Here is an 18,561-nt window from a genome sequence, read left to right as displayed (position 1 = left end):
TCTTTTTAGAGCTTGTATTTTCTCTTTAATAAAACAATTATTAGATTTCTAATAATTCCTTTCACATTCTTCATAATAATTCTGTTAAAATAAACATTTTAAGCATAGGCATGTAGGGAAAGTGTTTTCATAAGATATAATTGGATAAAAACTAACTATACAGGATGAAAAAGATGAAGCTTGACCTACTGCCTTTTTTCTTTGTAGGAATAAGAGGGCAGGAAAGATCAATGAGAGACTTGTCATCACCTCGGAAATAATTGAAAATATACAGTCAGTTAAAGCCTATTGTTGGGAAGATGCAATGGAAAAAATGATTGAAAGCATCCGTGAGTAAGTGTTCTCATTTGTTGGTCAAATTTTTTATGTGCTCAGAAAAAAAAAAATTAAGTAGCTATGAACACCATCTGTGGTCTTGTTACTTAAGAAGTAAAGCACACAAATATTAATCCTCCATAAACTAACCATGTATTCCCACACTGCAGCTTGGTTTTTTTCCCAATTTGTCAAGTTCACTATGGAGGTGAGATTTTTTATTTTTTTTATTTGCTTCCTCGTTTGTTATAATGATATTTCAGTAGTTAGCTTGCACAGGTAAAACAATTGTGGCATCTGTGTTTGTTTCTGGCCAACCCTATCCTCATCTTACAATAAAAAGCCCTTTTGTGATGGTGGTTACTTAAGGCCTTACAGACTTTCCTATTCTGTGGTGGAGGAAACAATATGAGTCCTCTGCAGCCATTTTATGAGAAATGCAATAAAGCTGGTTTTAAATGTTACATGCAATCTGTGAAAGGATTAAAGTAGCGCAGCTTCATATGTTCATCCTGCACAATTGCATTAACATTTATTGTCTGTAGATAGCCTTGTATAATGCTTATTTCTTCAATTAATATCGAGATTGAACTGGAACTACCAGACCTGAAGCAGGAAGGAGGTATAAGAGCTAACCTAGTTAGCTGAGAGCTATGAGAAGGAGGTCTTCGTTACCGACAGGGAGTCCTGGGGGAAGGGAGGAGAAGTGACATATTGATTATGGGTAACGCTGCACTAAAGCTGTCCCGTGTGTTTGTTTAGTCCTTTACAGACAATTAAAATTCTGTGCCAGGTGTGTGATTGAGAAAATAAAAGAAATATGTGTCATATTATCATGTAAATAAAAGAGAGGAAATGATTTTATTACACAAATGCCTTCTTGTTCAGCTGCTTTCTGAAAGACAATCCAGGGAAAGTGAAGTGTTCTTTACCTTTAGAATAAGGAAGATCTTAAAATTTGTAATGATTTGCTGTAAACGATCAGAGAAAACTCAGTCTGAATTCAGACCGGGAGTTCCACCTCGAGGATGGAACCAGGTTAGGATTCCCCTGGTGTCACTAGTCACATGCATTGCTTTTAGGAAATTTGAGACCACATCTTGTGAGCAAATCCTGTAGAAATGAGTTAAATAACTTTTAGTTCACAAAATGGTCACAGAAACCTGGAAAAAGGACTGTCATTTTATGATCTGTATTTTCTACAATAATTTATAATGAATTTTGTAATGCTGGAATTCGATTTTTATTATATTATGCATGGATTTTGAAAAGACAAGAATACTAGCAATATTACAAGCTCAAAGTATCTCTCTTCTACTTCTCTGCACCAAAATACCATATTTTTTTGAGTGATCCAACAGGTCACTTGATGAAGACATCACCAGAGCAGGTCAGCCTGGGAATGTCAGGGCTTCAATTGAATTTTGCTTGCTGAGCCACCTCTGCAGGGCCTCCCAATCAGTTGGCTTGTTAAGCTGGTAGGAAACGAGACCCTGTGTGTGAAGCCATGCCTGTATTTTAGCAACAGTGCGTTATAACTCAGTCATTACCAAACTGCTTCTGCATGCTGGCATTTTCTGATGCAACCCAGTTTAATCAACTCTAATGAACTAGGTAGACCTGTGCCCTTACTCTGGTAGACTTGAGCTGCCAGGGCTGGCCATCCTGCAGGTGTAACACTGCTGCAAGCAAACTTCCCTGGCGAACTGTGACACTTCAGAGGGACCAATATGGACTGTCTCCTGTGTTTCCTCTGAAGTCTGTACTGATAACTGTTCGTAACAGGTGTCTGAATGGGCTATGCAATGCATTCACTGATAACTGTTCGTAACAGGTGTCTGAATAAACATACCTGCACTCCTATGGGCTATGCAATGCATTCGGAGAAGTAAAAAACCACAGTGCCAAACTGTTCCCCTGAACCATAGCATAGCACTGGAGAAGGTGAAGCTCAAGGTTAGAAGTGTCTACACTTTGTCAGCAGAAGATACATCTTTAAAGCAAAGAATCTCAAGCTCATGTATTTGTACTGATTCCTGCAGCATCACTTCAAAAACAGACATACACTGGTCTAAACTCTATACATGCACAAGGCTCATAGTGTCCCTTATATCTCTCTCCAAGTGCCCATATTGCATCAGCATCAGCAAGACCCAAATGAGTGCTTAATTTACAGAGCTCTCAAGCCCGTATCACAGACAGACCCACCTCTGGAAAACTTTTGCTTGTGTCTGGGCCAGCTTGTGGCTGGTACTTGGGAGTGTACTGAAAAGGGTTAGTGCTTTGATTCTCCCTCTTTGGAGTAGCGGCTGTGTGCTTCAGCACTGGGGGGATTTTTGGTAGCTTCTACCCAGGTGTTTGTGTGGGACTGGACGAGCAGCAAGCCCAAAAATCTTTGTTATCCCTATTCAGTGCTGCCATCCACAGTCTCATACAAGCTCTGGAGGGACTTATAAGGCCCTTTCTCCAGGGCAGTGGCTACTACTGTGGTGGTGACCTGCATGCCTGGCCACTTTCTTCAGGCCTCTCTTGTGAAATACATACTTAACAAGAAGTGCTAGGCACCCTGCTCCAAAACTGGCTGAGCTCAGATTTTCTGTCAGGGACTTTTAAGAACACTTTGGCTGACAAAAGTTGGTAAGATGCTGGATGCATGTGGAAGTCTCATGCATGCGTAGTGTGGAGCTGAAAGGGGGTTCCACACAGCTCCAATATCCTGGATGGACTTTGCATGCAGACACTGGCTCAATACCAGAAGACACATAAAGATTGTGGTGCTCAGCCTTGCAACACCAGGTATTACCATCACCAATGTGACTGTGAACTTCTGCACAGTACCCCAGTGGTTAAAGCACTCACCCCATTAATGGGCACCTTGGGGTCTAGCTCCATCTCTAGCCCCCGTTAATGGCTCTTGCAGCAGAGCAATTGCTCTTTCACTGCAGCAGAGATGCCTCTGTTCAGGCAAAGCTGAGCTGCCGGGCACCTGGAGAATGTGAAGTGAATGGGGTCAAAATGAGAGCAGTCAACAGAAAGCTTCAGCACTGTGAGTTAGGGCTATCAACTCAGAAAATGAATTGCACTCGCTGGATTGTTTCTCTTTTTATTTAGTGCTTGCTGTAAGACGCATAGACATCGTGGAAGCAGCTAAGAGTAATCACCAGTTACGTTCCTGACTGCACAGCGGTCAGTAAGCTGCTCTGTAGACTGAGCTTCTATGGAGAAAGGAAGGGGGGGGAGCAGACTCTCTGCCTTCCACCTCTTCAAGCTGAGGTTAACTGATACCTTACTTCATGGATGAAGCTGTTAGTAGGGTGCTCTGCAAAAGGAGATGACACTATAATTGGATTGTGGATTGTTCTTAGTTTTTTTATGGTCATGTATAGCAAATCTGGCATTTCAAAGTATCTTATTTCTAGGAGAGTTATCTATCTAGATGACCAGATGAGTATGGGATGACGCTTCTGGTAGTGTATCATATACCACAGCATTAGATGCCTAAGGATGGTTATGCCAGGAATGGTAGAGGCTTGTGGTTTTATAAGGTATCTAAATCATGACGCAGATCATTGTTTTTTTGTCTGACATGTCTGAACATTGGTGCCAAAATTTGGCTCCAGTTATTTTTTAGGTCCAAAAATTCTTTTGAATCTTGCTTTTTAACTGCAATCCTAGAAAATATCAAGGATGAATGAGCCTCTGAGTTAATCGTTTTACCAACAGTTCCATCCAAAATATTTGTAAGATGTAAACTGTGGAATCCTATACTAATTATTTGTATTTGTTTTTTTAACAGAACTGAACTGAAGCTAACCCGAAAAGCTGCTTATGTGAGATATTTCAACAGCTCAGCCTTCTTCTTTTCAGGCTTTTTTGTGGTGTTTTTAGCTGTGCTTCCATATGCTGTGATTAAAGGAATTATTCTCCGAAAAATATTTACCACCATTTCCTTCTGCATTGTTCTTCGAATGACAGTGACCAGGCAGTTTCCCGGGTCTGTACAGACCTGGTATGACTCTATTGGAGCAATAAACAAAATACAGGTAGGGTACATACACTAAAGTCTTCCCAAGTACGTAAGCTAATTCTTTATAGCATGTTATCTTATCAGTTGATCAACAAAAGCACAGCATTTAAGCAGACTTTCCGAATATACTATATGTTGCTTTGACTACACACCATGAAATGTCATTATAAATCTTGATATTGTTATATGGTTCCCCAGGCAGCATAACCACAAGAGTCTCATGCTACCTGCATGCTGCTTTTTTTGAAACAGTGGCATTTAGTTATTTCTTCTCATTGCAGAGTAAGGAACGTAATAAAAATATATCAGGAGTTGTGGTGCTTAAGAGACGTTTTTCCTTCAGATAAGAAATTACAAAATTAGTACATGTTTTATATAGCATGGCTTCCAGTAGCTGCAGTCACAGATCTTCTGTTTTCCTAGCTATTAGTGGCAAGAACAGCCAGAGATACTGCATCTTATGCAAATGTGCATCTCATTCATTATGAGCAGCAAACATAATTAAGGTACCGGTCAAATAATTATTACCTACCTTACCTACTGAGATCAATTGCTCATATACCAGCATGAGAGGCTTATCTGCAGAGTCAAATCAGGGTGAATTCTCATTAACTCTCTCTCTCTTATCTGCTGTTTTGAAATCACTCCTCAGGAAAAGAATTCTTATTCTATTTCAGGGTGAAATCTTAGGCTTTTTTTTTTACATATTTAATAGATTTTTTCTGGTAAAATATACATTTTATTATTTTTAGTGTGATAAAAATGCCTAATATGGAACGTAAAGATCTTAATCAGAAATCTGAACTTTAATATAGAATAAGAAGTAGGTATTGGATTTTTATGATTTTCAACTGGGCAGAAAATTTGAGAAATCTAGCCATAAACCTTTCTATTCAACATTCAGAAGGCTGCCTTGTTGGGTCCCAATTTAGGCAGTCCTTATACTCTCAGATTCCCTAGGCGTTAGTGGAGGTGTCTTGTCTCTCCTGTTTCCTGGAAGAGCGTATCCTATACCCTGTCACAGAACTGGCAAGCCCAGTTGTCATACCGTTGCCCTCATTTTGCTGAATGCTTGTCTTTGGGGTATTAGGTCTGTGGGTGCTCTGGAATCCATAAATAGTCATCTCTCTGTGGCACGTTCAGTATAGACCCCATAGACAGACTGCACAGAATCCCAGAACACCGATGCCCTTTACTTGTCACAAGAAACATAAACAAAAAAAATAAACCACTCATACATTTCTCTGATTTAATTTCCTCATCAATTTAAAGAGTTCACTGAGCCAGATATGTCCCCATGGTTATTGTATTTGCCCTGTAGCTAGACCCATGTTTTCTAGACCATGAAGTCTTTCAGGATCAGTGTGCTTTCTCTGACTATCACTGCTCCAGCAACTCCACTGGATGACCCCACTGCCTTTGTTATGAAAGCCTAGCTATCATTTCCTTCTTTTGCATAAACTGTGTGTGTTTTGCCTTCCAGTTTTTTGGTTCCTGCCCTTTCAATCATCTGCTTTTTCCCTTCTGCTTGTTCTACTCGGGAAATTTGCAAGTTTACTGTAGAGAACTGATTTTCCCCCTTACCATCTGCTTAGTTTGTCCACTAGATCTACTTGGTTCCACATAATTTAAAAGACAATTTAGAGGAGGGAGTACCGACAGACAACAAAATCATGGAATAGAAAAGTTATCTTTCCTATGTTAGCATAGGCTTACTCTTTTTTCCTAATATTATCCCAGAAGGTAGCACAAGCATTGGGTTGCTGACTTGTGTCATTTGAAATTACTCTACTTCAGTGCTGCACTGGCCAGGATCATTATCTGCCTTTTTTTTTTTGTTGTTGGTAGAGACATCATTCCAACTCTTTTAAACTCTTGCAGTTTTGGAATAGGGAGATAGCAGCACATAGCTGCTTTGTTTCACTGTTTACCAGAGTAAGACCTTCCACATCCTACTCCAAAAACAAAGCTTTATTTGAAAAGGATTAAGGTCAAAGGGGTGATGCTGCCTGATACAAGTCCTGAAAGCAAAGGAAATGCCAAGTTTTGATATTCTTTCTAAACCGGAACCAAATACATTTATGGTTATGTTTTCACTAGCAATGAAGGAATTGGTAGTTTCAAAAACATTTCCTTCTGCATCCGAAAGATGTTGTATAAGCTATATTTATGCCTCTCTCAAAAACACTACAGTCCAATAGCACCATCAGAAATATTAGCTAGTGCTCAGTGTTGGCATCTGCTTTGTGTGATACAGCCGTCGTCCCTTACCGTTTCCTCTCATCTGCTTTCATGGTGTTTCTAGGATTTCTTACTGAAAAAAGAGTATAAATCCCTGGAGTATAATCTAACAACCACTGGGGTTGAGCTGGACAAAGTAACAGCTTTTTGGGATGAGGTTAGTACTTTTAACCAAACTAAATTAAAATACAGAGTGTATCTTTTTTACCGATATTTGCCTTGGTGTTCTCTAGAAAGAGCAGCCTACACTCCTTCATTTTAACGGGCCTCAGCTATCAGCAGGCAAGGAATATATGGCAAGTAAATAATGCATGATATCAAATTATCCACGGTTGAAAAACTTTGGAAGAGACCTTTTAATAAGTGTTAAGGCCTGTAATAAGTAGTTATTTCTGATTTAAGCCAACCTGAAAGCAGGATCAGGCTGTGGCATGTATAAACATTGGAAAGCATTTCTATAATAAAAAAAAACTTTGTTTGTATCCACAAATTTAGGAGCAAGTACAATACATACATTAAAAATATATTTATTTAACAATATAATAAATATGTTATTGATAGGAAAAGTAACATCAGAAAAGTAAGTTCCTATGTTTTCATAAGTCCATAGTATGATATACATGTCTGCATATGCATGTTTTATTTATTTTTTATGTACATACAAATACACATCTGTGCATGTTGCAGGGAATTGGAGAGCTCTTTGTAAAAGCAAACCAGGAAAACAACAACAGCAAAGCTCCTAGCACTGACAACAATCTCTTCTTCAGTAATTTTCCCCTTCATGCCTCTCCTGTTCTTCAGGATATAAATTTCAAGATTGAGAAGGGACAGTTATTAGCTGTTTCTGGATCTACTGGAGCAGGCAAGGTATTTCTATTTCTGTTCTTTCAACAAAAGTCCTAATAATTTTAAGGAATAATATTGTGTTGTTTTCTGTATTGTTACTGTATTCTTGCTATCCTGTGCTTGCTGTAAAAATGATCGCTGCAGGAAAAAGTATGAATAAACTGTAAGTTTCAATAAAGTGGCCAATAGTTATTTGAAGTGTTACTCTGTGGCCAGTATGAGAAAGAGTTTGCTGGATATTTTTTGTACATACAGGGATACAGACTTAATAAGGAAATAGCAATTTAAATTACGAAACTATTTTTCCATCGGAAGTAAAAGAGGATTTGCAGCAATAATGCAGACTGAAACCTAAGGTTAATGCTCATGGTGAGAATCTCCCTGCCTTTAAAACAATAAACTGGAGAACGTAGCATAGGTATCCAGATGGCTCAGTGTGCTAGAAAGCAGACTTTTTTTTTTTTCCCTGCCTTGCTAACATTTTAAGGAAAAAGTTGAACACAAGATGGTCAGTAACCTGGCAAGCCTGATTAGCCAGGTAACTAAGACGCATGCCCTGGACATGTGGTATATCTGGTCACTTGTGCTCCGGTTCCTACAGTTCCTCACTCAGACAGGCTCCCTGAGGCCCATGTGAAAGCCTGGGGAGGTGCTGCTGAAACTGATGGTTTTTTAAAAAAAGTTGTGGTTTAGATTAATCATCATTTTAGAGCCCCAAAATGTTATCAATACATTTAGTTTGCAGATAATACATCTGATTAACTTCATTAATATAAAATAAGTTGAGCTGTGATACACTTATTCACTTTGAACAGCAAGTAATTAGATGAGTCTTTCATCTTGACTGGGTTTTCTGAGGAGATGTGAAAGTCCAAGCAAACATTCATTATGCGTTTGGCAACTTTTCTTTTCCTGTTTAACAAATTATTGGTGAACATATTCTGATTTCTTTTACTTGCATTGGGTAAAATCTTTGCTCTGTTGGAATCAATGGCAAAGGACCCATCAATTTCAATGATCAAGGCTTCTGTATTATTTTTCAGTAATGATACCAATAGGAAGGAGCAAGGGACTCAGGACATGAGGTTGTCCTCAAGCTGATATGTTGAGGTGTATTTTACTGTGATACTTCTGAATTAACAGAATAGTTTTCCTATGTTGCTGATAATCTCAGATGGCTATTGCTAAAGCTGATACTTGTAATACAAAAATGTCAACTAGAAAGTGCTGAAGGACGTATGTATATCTCCTTTATTCATCTACTTAGGAAAGTGAGGAAAATTCAGATCACACTGAGCAGTTTATGTGAGTATATACATACAACAAATTTGCACTTTTCAGGGCAATAAAGATAACAGGCTTACAATATTATCTGAAAGATTTACAAAAAATAAGGTTTACACCCCCCACCCCAAAAGAAAAAAAGTTTCTCCTTTCCTTACACCCTCTTAATTTGTTTCCTTCATATTGCTTGAGGCTGTTACTATATATTCCAGGAATTGTCAGGCCTGTGAAACAGACTGCACACTTATTTTATCTATAACAGGTATAAAACCTGACATCAGCTCTTTAATACTGCTTCAATATTAGATAGGGTTGGGTTTGATTTTTTTTCCCATTTATGTTATATGGCACAAGATACAGTAGTTTAACATCCAGTGTGCAAAACATGCTAAGCGGCTGTCCTTTGCAGGATCAGAAACTTCTTACTCAGCATTTTGGAAAATTCAGATTCTGGTATAATGGAAAGAATCTTGTGAGACTCCCCCCACATATTGTATAACTTGTCAAAGGATCTCTGGGCTTGACAGCATGAAACTGTGACTTAGACAGATTTTTAGATCTTTGGCTGTTACGTCCCAGCTTTGTTGACTGTTTATTAGTGATAAGAACACCACTGGAATGGCTCTGTAACATATTTTTCCTTGTATTTCTCAATTCTATTCTTTGATCTAGTAGCCAGTGATGTGTGACAAGGTTACTACAAGCTACTGATTAACTTTGAAATTATAACATGTCAGTACTGAAATTGCAATCAATTCTTTTATGAAGGGAAACAGTAAATATACTTAGGTCATGTATTCACGTAAATGAGTTAACAGTTACAGAGGAAAATTCAGATCACACTGAGCAGTTTGTGAGTAACTGTATACACACACACAAAGAAATTGCATTTTTCAAGGCAATACAGGTAAAAGGCTTATGAACACTAGCAAAGTTGTAAACATGAATTGTGTTGTACAAAGAACAAACAAAATAATCACTGATAATGTTAAAAATCAGATAACATTCTCCATAAATACTAATACCTTATGTCTGTATATGTCTCACAGATACTCACATTTTTACCTTGTAAAATTACTGGAAGTTTAATTAAAAATACATACTTTTGCAGCAGCATGCTTTTTTTACAAGATATCTTGCACAATTTTTATTGTTCATTGAATGAAGTTTCTCTCATTTCAGAGGCCTTTCAGAACCGTATGTATCATGAAAATCTCCATTAATTGCAGCTTGCACTAGATCAGTACTTATAGGGACACTCTTTACAAGACAAATGTACCATTTAAGTGACTTAGCAGAGTGACTCTCATTTTGTTTAGCATTTCTTATGGTTGTACAGATCTCTGGTATATTAACCAAGTGTTAATGATTTTTCAGACTTCTCTTCTGATGTTGATAATGGGCGAATTGGAGCCTTCACAGGGTAGACTTAAACACAGTGGAAGGATATCCTTTTCACCTCAAGTCTCCTGGATCATGCCTGGAACAATAAAAGAAAACATAATTTTTGGTGTATCCTATGATGAATACCGATACAAGAGTGTCATCAAAGCCTGCCAACTAGAAGAGGTCAGTCAGCTAGAACTCTTAAGACCTGTGACCCAACCCAAGTGAAAAACCCCAAAGAATAAGTCAGGGAGTGGAGCTTTAAGTAAGCGAGACATTTCTGAGATTTCAGGAACTCAGCCTGGCATCCCAATTTTGTGGAATTGCAAGTCAGCCTGTTGCCAGCTCCTTGGGAGATATGCTGACGGTGCCATTTCTGGTAGTTTACATAACAGGAGCTAAAAAAGCTGGCTCAGATATTATAAGGTGTCTGCTTTCTCAGTCTTCCTTGCTAATTAAAACCCGGGTAAACATATTAATGTTAAAGAAATGATGTAATAAGTACTGTTCCTACCAATTTTTTTTCATGTTTCTTCCCCATAAAGAAGCTTTTCCTTACAATCTTGGAAATTAACCTGTTTTCCTCCTTTCTTTTGCACTTCAGAAATGGCTCCAGGAATAATTAGAACTCTGTGCCAGAAACCTGAGTTATTTAGAGGAAAATCTTGACTGAAGTTGTGTTTTTCTGTGTGCACATTGAAAATTCTCACACTGGAAATTATTGTAGGATCAATCTTTATGTGTCATGTAGCCCACAATGAGTACAATGACGTGGAAGTGTCCTTGTGTGTGTTTGATGTTGCCAGAAGGTAGTGTAGGAAAAGAGATCTTTTCACATTGCAAGATACAAAAGGAGCCAGCATTTTAGACCTTTCCACCCTTATTGCTGTGGCTTAAGATCAGGCATTTTGTCTGTAACATGTAGACAAAACCAATAAATATTTAACTGTGCTGAATAGGATCTGTCTTTAGGCCACACAGTGAAACATATTTACCTTTAGTGCCAGTCAGGCAAGAAAACAATAGCTAGTCTGTTTAAAAATAAGATGAGGTTACTGTGCTTTATCTCAGAGCAGGGTATAGTTAAGCGATAAAGTAATCTTTTCTTATATGTTTATGGCCATTTCAGCTTGTGTTTGAATTGTGGTTTGCTGGAAATCTTCTTTGAAAGCTTCTGAAGACAGGAGAATTAACAACTTCTGTGTCAGGCTTTCGAAAGAGAGTAGTCCTTAACCCCCGTCTTAAAAGTTGTAGTTAATGCCAAAGCTCCGAGAAACAACTGGCTTCAGCAGTTCCAAGCTGTCCTTGCCCAAAGAGGCTTCCCAGCCCAGGCTTTTACTAGAGCAGAAGGTGGTTAATGATGGCTCAGTGTCTTGGTGTTGGTGGGATGGCTTGGTGTCTCAATAGGCTGCAGCTCCTTTGTTCTCCAAACAGGCTCAGTCAAGCCAGCTTTGATCTGTGTTGGTGCAGCTCTGTGCAGAATGATATGCTTCACCTCCTAACAGGGCTCATTATTTGAGATCAAGTTTGATACTTATAAGGATATTTTCTTCTGGACTGAAGCTGAATAAATTGGGCTGGCCTGAAGAGAAGGCAGAATGGACTGGAAGGAAGCCAAATGCATTACCTTGTTGCTATTTTTATGCTTTTTAGTCTCGTTAGCTTTCTCATCTTAGTTACCAAACAGGACTTAGTATGGCAGATTGAAGGATGGATTTCAAATAGTAATTCCCTGTTCATTCCCCAGTATGACCTTTTAGGGGTTTATTATGACAAAGGTTAGTTCTTTGTTGGATTGGGATTGTGTGTGTTCTCATTCTTCAGAAAGGAGAGGTACCAGAGGGTTTTTGCCTAAGGGAGTTCACTTTGCCCCCTTCTCTGCAGCTTTCCTAGATAGCTATATAGTCCACCTGAATGTAGGCCTGTTGCTGAGTCTAGTTCTTATATGGGCTTTTCAAGGTGAACCAAGGATTGGTGATAAAAGAGAGTTTATTTCCTTATTGCACATATGCTGAAAGTCAGTTAACATACAGCTCTTAACAGTGGCTAAATGAGATTTACTTCCAAGCCCCATGCTCACAAAAACTTTTTTGGGAATACAAAGCCATCTTCTTTGACCCAGTGGGCAAATAGATGTGTTATTACTGCAAAAAGTAACATACCTGCGAAATGCCCCCTTTGCTTTGCCATCTCCACCATCACCCTATAGAGGAAGCATACTGAAGACCTAGTCCAATTCCTAAATTTGATGTCTTTTCCCTTTGTCTTCATTAGTGCCAATAAAATACTACAGGTTACTCTATGTGGGTCATGTCATACAATGCCATATACATAGGTTTGGGGCTTCCTGACACACCGTGAATAGCCTGTTCTTGTCCATCAGCAGAACAGGACACTGAAGCTGGGTGACTTCATACAAGGTGCTCTGCACTTTGTTTTAGGTCTATGGAGATATGCAAATGATATTAAGCAAGTGTAACAAATAATTTGGGGTGCATGAGAATTTTCAGAAAAGTCAGCGCTACATTTTTCTGCCTGAATTTTCGGATTGGTACATAGTTGATTTGCTAAGGAGTTATCACGTACAGCCTCTTTAGAGTTGCTAAGTACTTGAGGTAAATTTATCTCAAATTATGAAAGATGGAAGGTGCAAGTAAATATTTCACAGAGCTTTCCATATTTTTAGGTGTCCGAGAATTTCTTGATTATATTTTTCTTTTGAGGGTAAGTAGGGCATCAGGGGAGGTATAATCATGTTTTGCAATGTGGGTCTAATTACTGGAGTTTGGAAATGGGCAGAGGTTAAGAGAAGTGGAAGGGGATAGAACAACAGAAAGACTGCTTTGGAGTTGAGATGAAGGGACTGTAATTAAGAGCTACCTTAGCGTTCTTGATATCCTACAGAAACTGCTTTACTGGCAAAAATTATTTCTGAAAGCCCAGCACAAACATATGGCTGCAGTGAGATGTAAGTGGTGCGTAGACATTGCCCTTATTCTTGTGTGATGCTGAACTCCAGGGAATGCCAATACATTTAAATTACATGATACATTCTGTGAAACATCACAGTATAAAAGGTTTTACAAAAAGGCATAGGAGAAGGGCTACTTGTTCCTTCTCCACTGCCTTCTTCCTCTTTTTTTCTTTTCCTCGAGAAATAGCGAATATTTTAGCAAGCAAGCAGGGTGAGTACCTAATTTAACACGCCTTCTAAAATGAAGGTCCCAGTTTGCAAATATGGATGTGAACGATTTCGACTTCTAGATCAAACCCCTGCAGCACAGATCAGTAGTCCTTACCATTTGTCCTTTATTCAGAATAACTTGTTTGAATGGGTTTAAATTTGAGTGTGCAGGTATTATCACAAATCCATTACCTTTAAAATCTTAAATTGGCATGCTATGATATTGAGAAGCTGAGATGTAATTGGTACGGATTCTGAACTCATTTCCTAAAGAGAGTCCCCATAGGCAAGCTTAAAGGTACTCGAAAAGTAAGATAAGATGAATTGGTGCTGCCTCAGCTTATGCTACCTTTTTTCTTTTGACAAGGTGTTTTACCCTTTTTATCAAGTACTTTTCATCACATTCATGATAAAAATCAATTAGCAAGACAAGGTGAACTTTTGCCTAGCACTTCAAATTAGGGACCATGTATGAACAAATTTAACACTGAGAAACCATCCTGCATAATTCATTGATTTTTATTCTCATTGCTCAATAGCAGAAGCCACTGGGAGATGTGAACTGGATGAGTTTATATGTCTGTGGAAACTTGCTACTAAATTTGAAGTAGTTCCATAAGTGTAACTTCCCCGGCAATTGAAGGGTTGTATTGATGTCATGGCAGGGATAACATGAATATAAATGGGAATTTGTAGGAGTAGCCAATAGGGTTTGCAAAATCCTTATTACTGATGTAATGAAAAATGGGGAAGGAACGTTCCTTGATTTTCAGATTTTTAGGTTGAAAAATCAGTATTAATAGCCTACTATACACAGGGTGTGGGATTTTGTTTGCTTTTAGCACTTCCTACATTAAAGAGGTAAAACCTTTGGACAGTTGAAACAAGAATCTTTGTGTCTAAATGCTGTTAACATTGAACAAAATCATCCTAAGAGAATGCGTTCCTCCAGTCAAGACTGCAGAAGCAGGCCCGTTACAGTTATTCTTGTGTTAAAAAATAAACAAGCATCATATCCCATTTGAAGGGGTGCAGTAATTCATTAGTTTTGAAACCATACTTCCATGACTTTCGTGTTTTGCAAGGTAAGATAGATATTTTTCCACCTAGTTAGTTCATTTGATCCTTCAATAGTTACCTAAGAGGCCATAAACACATAATGGCAAACTACCTTTAAGAGATTACCACTCTTAAAGTAAACATATGTTCTGATTTGAGAGCCACCAGCTGCTCATGAATGTAATGTTTAACGTGGCATGCAAATAGAGGAAGTGTTTCCATGTGAAATCAAATCATATAATAGTACTAAAGAAATTTGTGGCCAGATCCTGTGGTTTTTTGAGCTGGTTTTACAGGGAGTGCAGGAGATTAATTTTCATCTAAGAACTTAGATTATGGAGAGAATAACTAGAGAAAGAGACAGTCAATATGCCAAGCCCTGGTTTGTGTTCCTGTGCGTTCGACGTCTCCTTGCAAAGGATGGCATCCATCACTGGGCGATGAATTCACTGCAACGTCAAGGATGCCCTGAAACAGAAATACATATCCTTGCATCCAACGGTACTGCTCCAGCCCCTTTTATCTGTGCTGGTTTTGGGCTTGTTTGTTTTTTATTGGTTGGTTGATTGGTTTGGGGGGGGGGTTGGCAGATAACTAAATCAGTTGAGAGGTTATTATGTCAGTGAGTGAAATACTTTGTGCCCTGTTTTTGTGCCTGTTTTCACAAGGGGTTTTGGCAGATTACAAAGTGTGTGGAAGAGAGGAACAATAAGGATTCAAGTCTGGAACTGGGTGCTATGTAGTAGGTAATTCTCTACAAGAGAGCTTGGTTACCTCATCAGGTACATGTCTACAGTGTAAACGACGTGCGAGCAAGTTACTTAGCCTGTCTTCATAGCTGGGGAGAGCAACAGGCGTTTCAAGGTGAAGTTCATCTCATCCTAATGTAAACAGCTAAAATAGCATAAATGCCTCTTTCAGGCAGAAAGTCCACATAATATGTCAAATCTCCCACTGCAACCATTGCATCTCAGACACGTGGGCCCAAAAGCTGGCTACCTTTATACTTTTTCCACCTTGCACTGGTATGATCCACTGGCATGAGCAGACTGCTCTAACTGAAATTCTTGTCTGTGGCCCAAAATCACGGGCAGGTCAGCTGTGAAGCTGCTGACACAGTGAGTTCCTTGGGGGAAATGGAAGTAAATAGCTAGCAGAGTTTCTTCATAGCAGGGGAGCATCTCAATTAGAGAAAAAAATAGACTCAAACTCCCAAATGCACTGACTTCAAGAAGTTTATCAGCGATCAAGTAAATATGTTTAACAGAGCCCTTCTGCAATGTTCTGTGTTGATACTGTTTGGTTAAAAATCTGTTTCAGTCAAGACTCCCCACCTGTCTTAGGTACAGGGCTCTGGACTGATTACCTTGGATGTTGTCCTATCTTCTGTGTCACTTCTGGAATTGTATTTAATTCCCTTACCCTGTGTTTAACCTACCCACACGCAGCATACCAACTACTTCATGTTTCAAAAATCTGTTCCGCGGGAATGTTTCACCATAGAGAAAGCGAGTTTTGCCAGCATTCGTGTGAGTTTTGGGTGAGCCTGACACTCTGCTCAAGGTCACAAACTCTTGCGAAAACAAAGCTTATGCTTTTGGATCATGAGTACTTCATAAATGGTTCAGCTGAAATCTAACAAAAGTTTCGGCTTCAAGAATCATAGGCAGAGAGTGGAGAGTTACCTAAATAAAATAAAATTTTAAAAAGTAATTTCTGATTTGAAGTACTTCAGAGAGATCTGGTTTTCTGGCTTCTGGCCCAGGAAAATGAGGACTCGAGTATGTTCAAGCTGGTTACCCAAAAGCCAAAATATAAAAAATTACTGAAAATTCTTCATCTTTTAAAAATTAACAGAAATGTTCACTGGTAGGTATGAGTCTGAAACACAAGACTTGATTTCAAAAGTTTAACACTTCAAATTTTGCAGTTTAGTTCATACCTGTCTTACTTTCAAGATCATTTCTTTTCTGAAAATCAGGACAAATTGAAAGTTATGCTTTCTGCAAAATGACATTTCAAATTAATCATCTAAAGATTGTTAGTAATCACTGAATTCAAATCTGGAGGTTTGTTTCAGTTCCATTTCTACCTCGTTGGTATATGAGAACTGAATATGATTTCTTGGAAGTACAGAAATAATCATGTTAGTGAGAAAGCAGGTAACAGTAAATTTTCCTCTTATAACTAAAGAGAAAAATTATCAAATAGGGTGGAACGGTATTGCAGCTCCTGCTTGAAGCCCTTGGTGCTGCTTCTGCTTAATTTATATTCAGCTTTACTTGAATTTTATACAATAAAGGCTTCAGTATTTTTCTTCTAATTTATTGCAAATAGTCCATACTACAGAAAGGGAATTGCAAAGTGTATTCAGAGGCAGCTTCTGTAAAATACAGAGAGAAATAAGGCGTTGAAAAAGGGAGTACTTTGGTAGGTGAGAAGGAGGCAGCAATGTAAATGGGGGGATTTTCTGGGAACTGTGAAAATAAACATGGGGAATGTTAATGGCAATGAAGAAAAGGAAGGGGATAGAGATGGTAAAGAAACTGGGACTGTAGAAAAAAAGGAAGTGAAATAGAGGAAAGGGTTAGTGAAGATGAAATGGAGAGAGACTAGACTGCTGCTCTGTTCTATCTGTTTCATGACGGTTTTATCTTTTTGGAGGGGTGGCAGAAGAGGGAAGATCGAAAGCCACATCATTAAGGACATATTTAAGGAAGAAAAAGGGGCCCCATAAGTAAAATACGTATGTTCTATCATTGAAACTGCTTGAGTAGTTTGAGTAGCCTTGGATATATAAAGCAACTATTTGCTGAAAGGCATGGTTCTTAGAAACTATTTTCTGTCATGCTTTATTACTGTAATTGTTGCTGATAATTTATCAAATAATTTTGATAACAAACAATCTCTACAGAAAAGACTTGGGAGCGTGAAGTTCATTCTGAGGTTTCCTTTTTTTTTAACGAGACCATATTTCCTATTTACCCTGAAAAGAGATATTACCTTAAATGATCTCAGCTATATTCTATCATACCAAGCCCAAAGGTATTACGAGGGTCATCCCTTTGCTGCTGAGGTAGATGAATATGATATTTACACTGTTAAAAATGCAAACAGATATTAAAAGGGGTGCCTTCTCCTTGGGTGTGCAACTTGAGATTTGTTAGCTCCTGATATTAGAAACACCCACAAAAGTAATTAATGTCTGTGGGAACTGTGGGGGGTTTCTTCTCTGAATAGTTACCAATAGGTTTCTCAATTTAGGCATTTAGAAATAGATATGTTAAACAAAATCCAGTGTCTACTTCATTAATATACTGGGTTTTGTGCCGTTCAGCATCATTACGTTAGGTTTGTCCCTGGCTTGATTTCACTTCCTGCATAAAATGACAGCAAGGATGTATTTGGACCAGCCCTATGTACTTTTTTACAATAGGTAATGCATGTTCCAACAAATAGCATTGTGTGTCTATTGGACTTCATCACTCTGTTTACGCCTTTGAAAGAAATTACTAAACATTTTTTAATTATTATAATTACAGCCTGAAAAGTTCTTTGTCTGTTCCATGCCATATATTATCTTGAGGTGAAGGGTAGAAGAGAGCAGAAGGGGAACTCATTAAAAGTCTGATTAAAATTCCATGTTGACACACCTGCAAAGAAATATATCTGACGAAATCCCACCACCATTTAAAACAATAGGAATTAATTTCAGTAGGGCTAGGATGTTTGCAGGGGAAGACACACTGGGCCCAGTTCTTCATCTGGGCTTTTTTCGAAGAAGTAGGATCAGGAAACAGTAATGGCACCAGCACCATTACAGGCAGCAGTACTGGCAGAAATGGGAAACAGTTGAAATCAGCTTAGATATCTAGATACTTAACCACACAAGTCCCAATGTTCAGGTGAAGATATTGGGTAAATGGCAAAGTTACAGATAAATAACATGACTCCCACATGCATAGTGAAACCACAAGTGATCTGAGCGGGTCATCTGTATGAGATTCAACAAGGCCAAGTGCCGGGTCCTGCACTTCGGCCACAACAACCCCATGCAGCGCTACAGGCTTGGGGAAGAGTGGCTGGAAAGCTGCCCGACAGAAAAGGACCTGGGGGTGTTCGTCGACAGCCGGCTGAACATGAGCCAGCAGTGTGCCCAGGCGGCCAAGAAGGCCAATGGCATCCTGGCCTGTATCAGAAATAGTGTGGCCAGCAG

The 18,561-nt window shown here is 38.7% G+C and overlaps 1 protein-coding gene across 1 annotated transcript in view; it reads left to right on the top strand.

The window, feature by feature from the left end:
* The window catches only part of CFTR (cystic fibrosis transmembrane conductance regulator), a 134,628-nt gene that overhangs the window by 56,940 nt on the left and 59,127 nt on the right, over positions 1-18,561 (top strand). Inside the window, exons 8-12 of the mRNA XM_009286815.2 lie at positions 208-333; positions 4,112-4,358; positions 6,648-6,740; positions 7,271-7,453; positions 10,094-10,285. Of these exons, the coding sequence (XP_009285090.2) occupies positions 208-333; positions 4,112-4,358; positions 6,648-6,740; positions 7,271-7,453; positions 10,094-10,285 (841 nt within the window). The remainder of the gene's footprint in view (positions 1-207; positions 334-4,111; positions 4,359-6,647; positions 6,741-7,270; positions 7,454-10,093; positions 10,286-18,561) is intronic.

Source organism: Aptenodytes forsteri, unplaced genomic scaffold (assembly GCF_000699145.1).
Source record: "Aptenodytes forsteri isolate BGI_AS27 unplaced genomic scaffold, ASM69914v1 Scaffold166, whole genome shotgun sequence".
NCBI lineage: Eukaryota > Metazoa > Chordata > Aves > Sphenisciformes > Spheniscidae > Aptenodytes > Aptenodytes forsteri.
The sequence above is the reverse complement of the archived record's forward strand: the minus strand, read 5'-3'. Positions and strand labels throughout refer to the sequence as shown.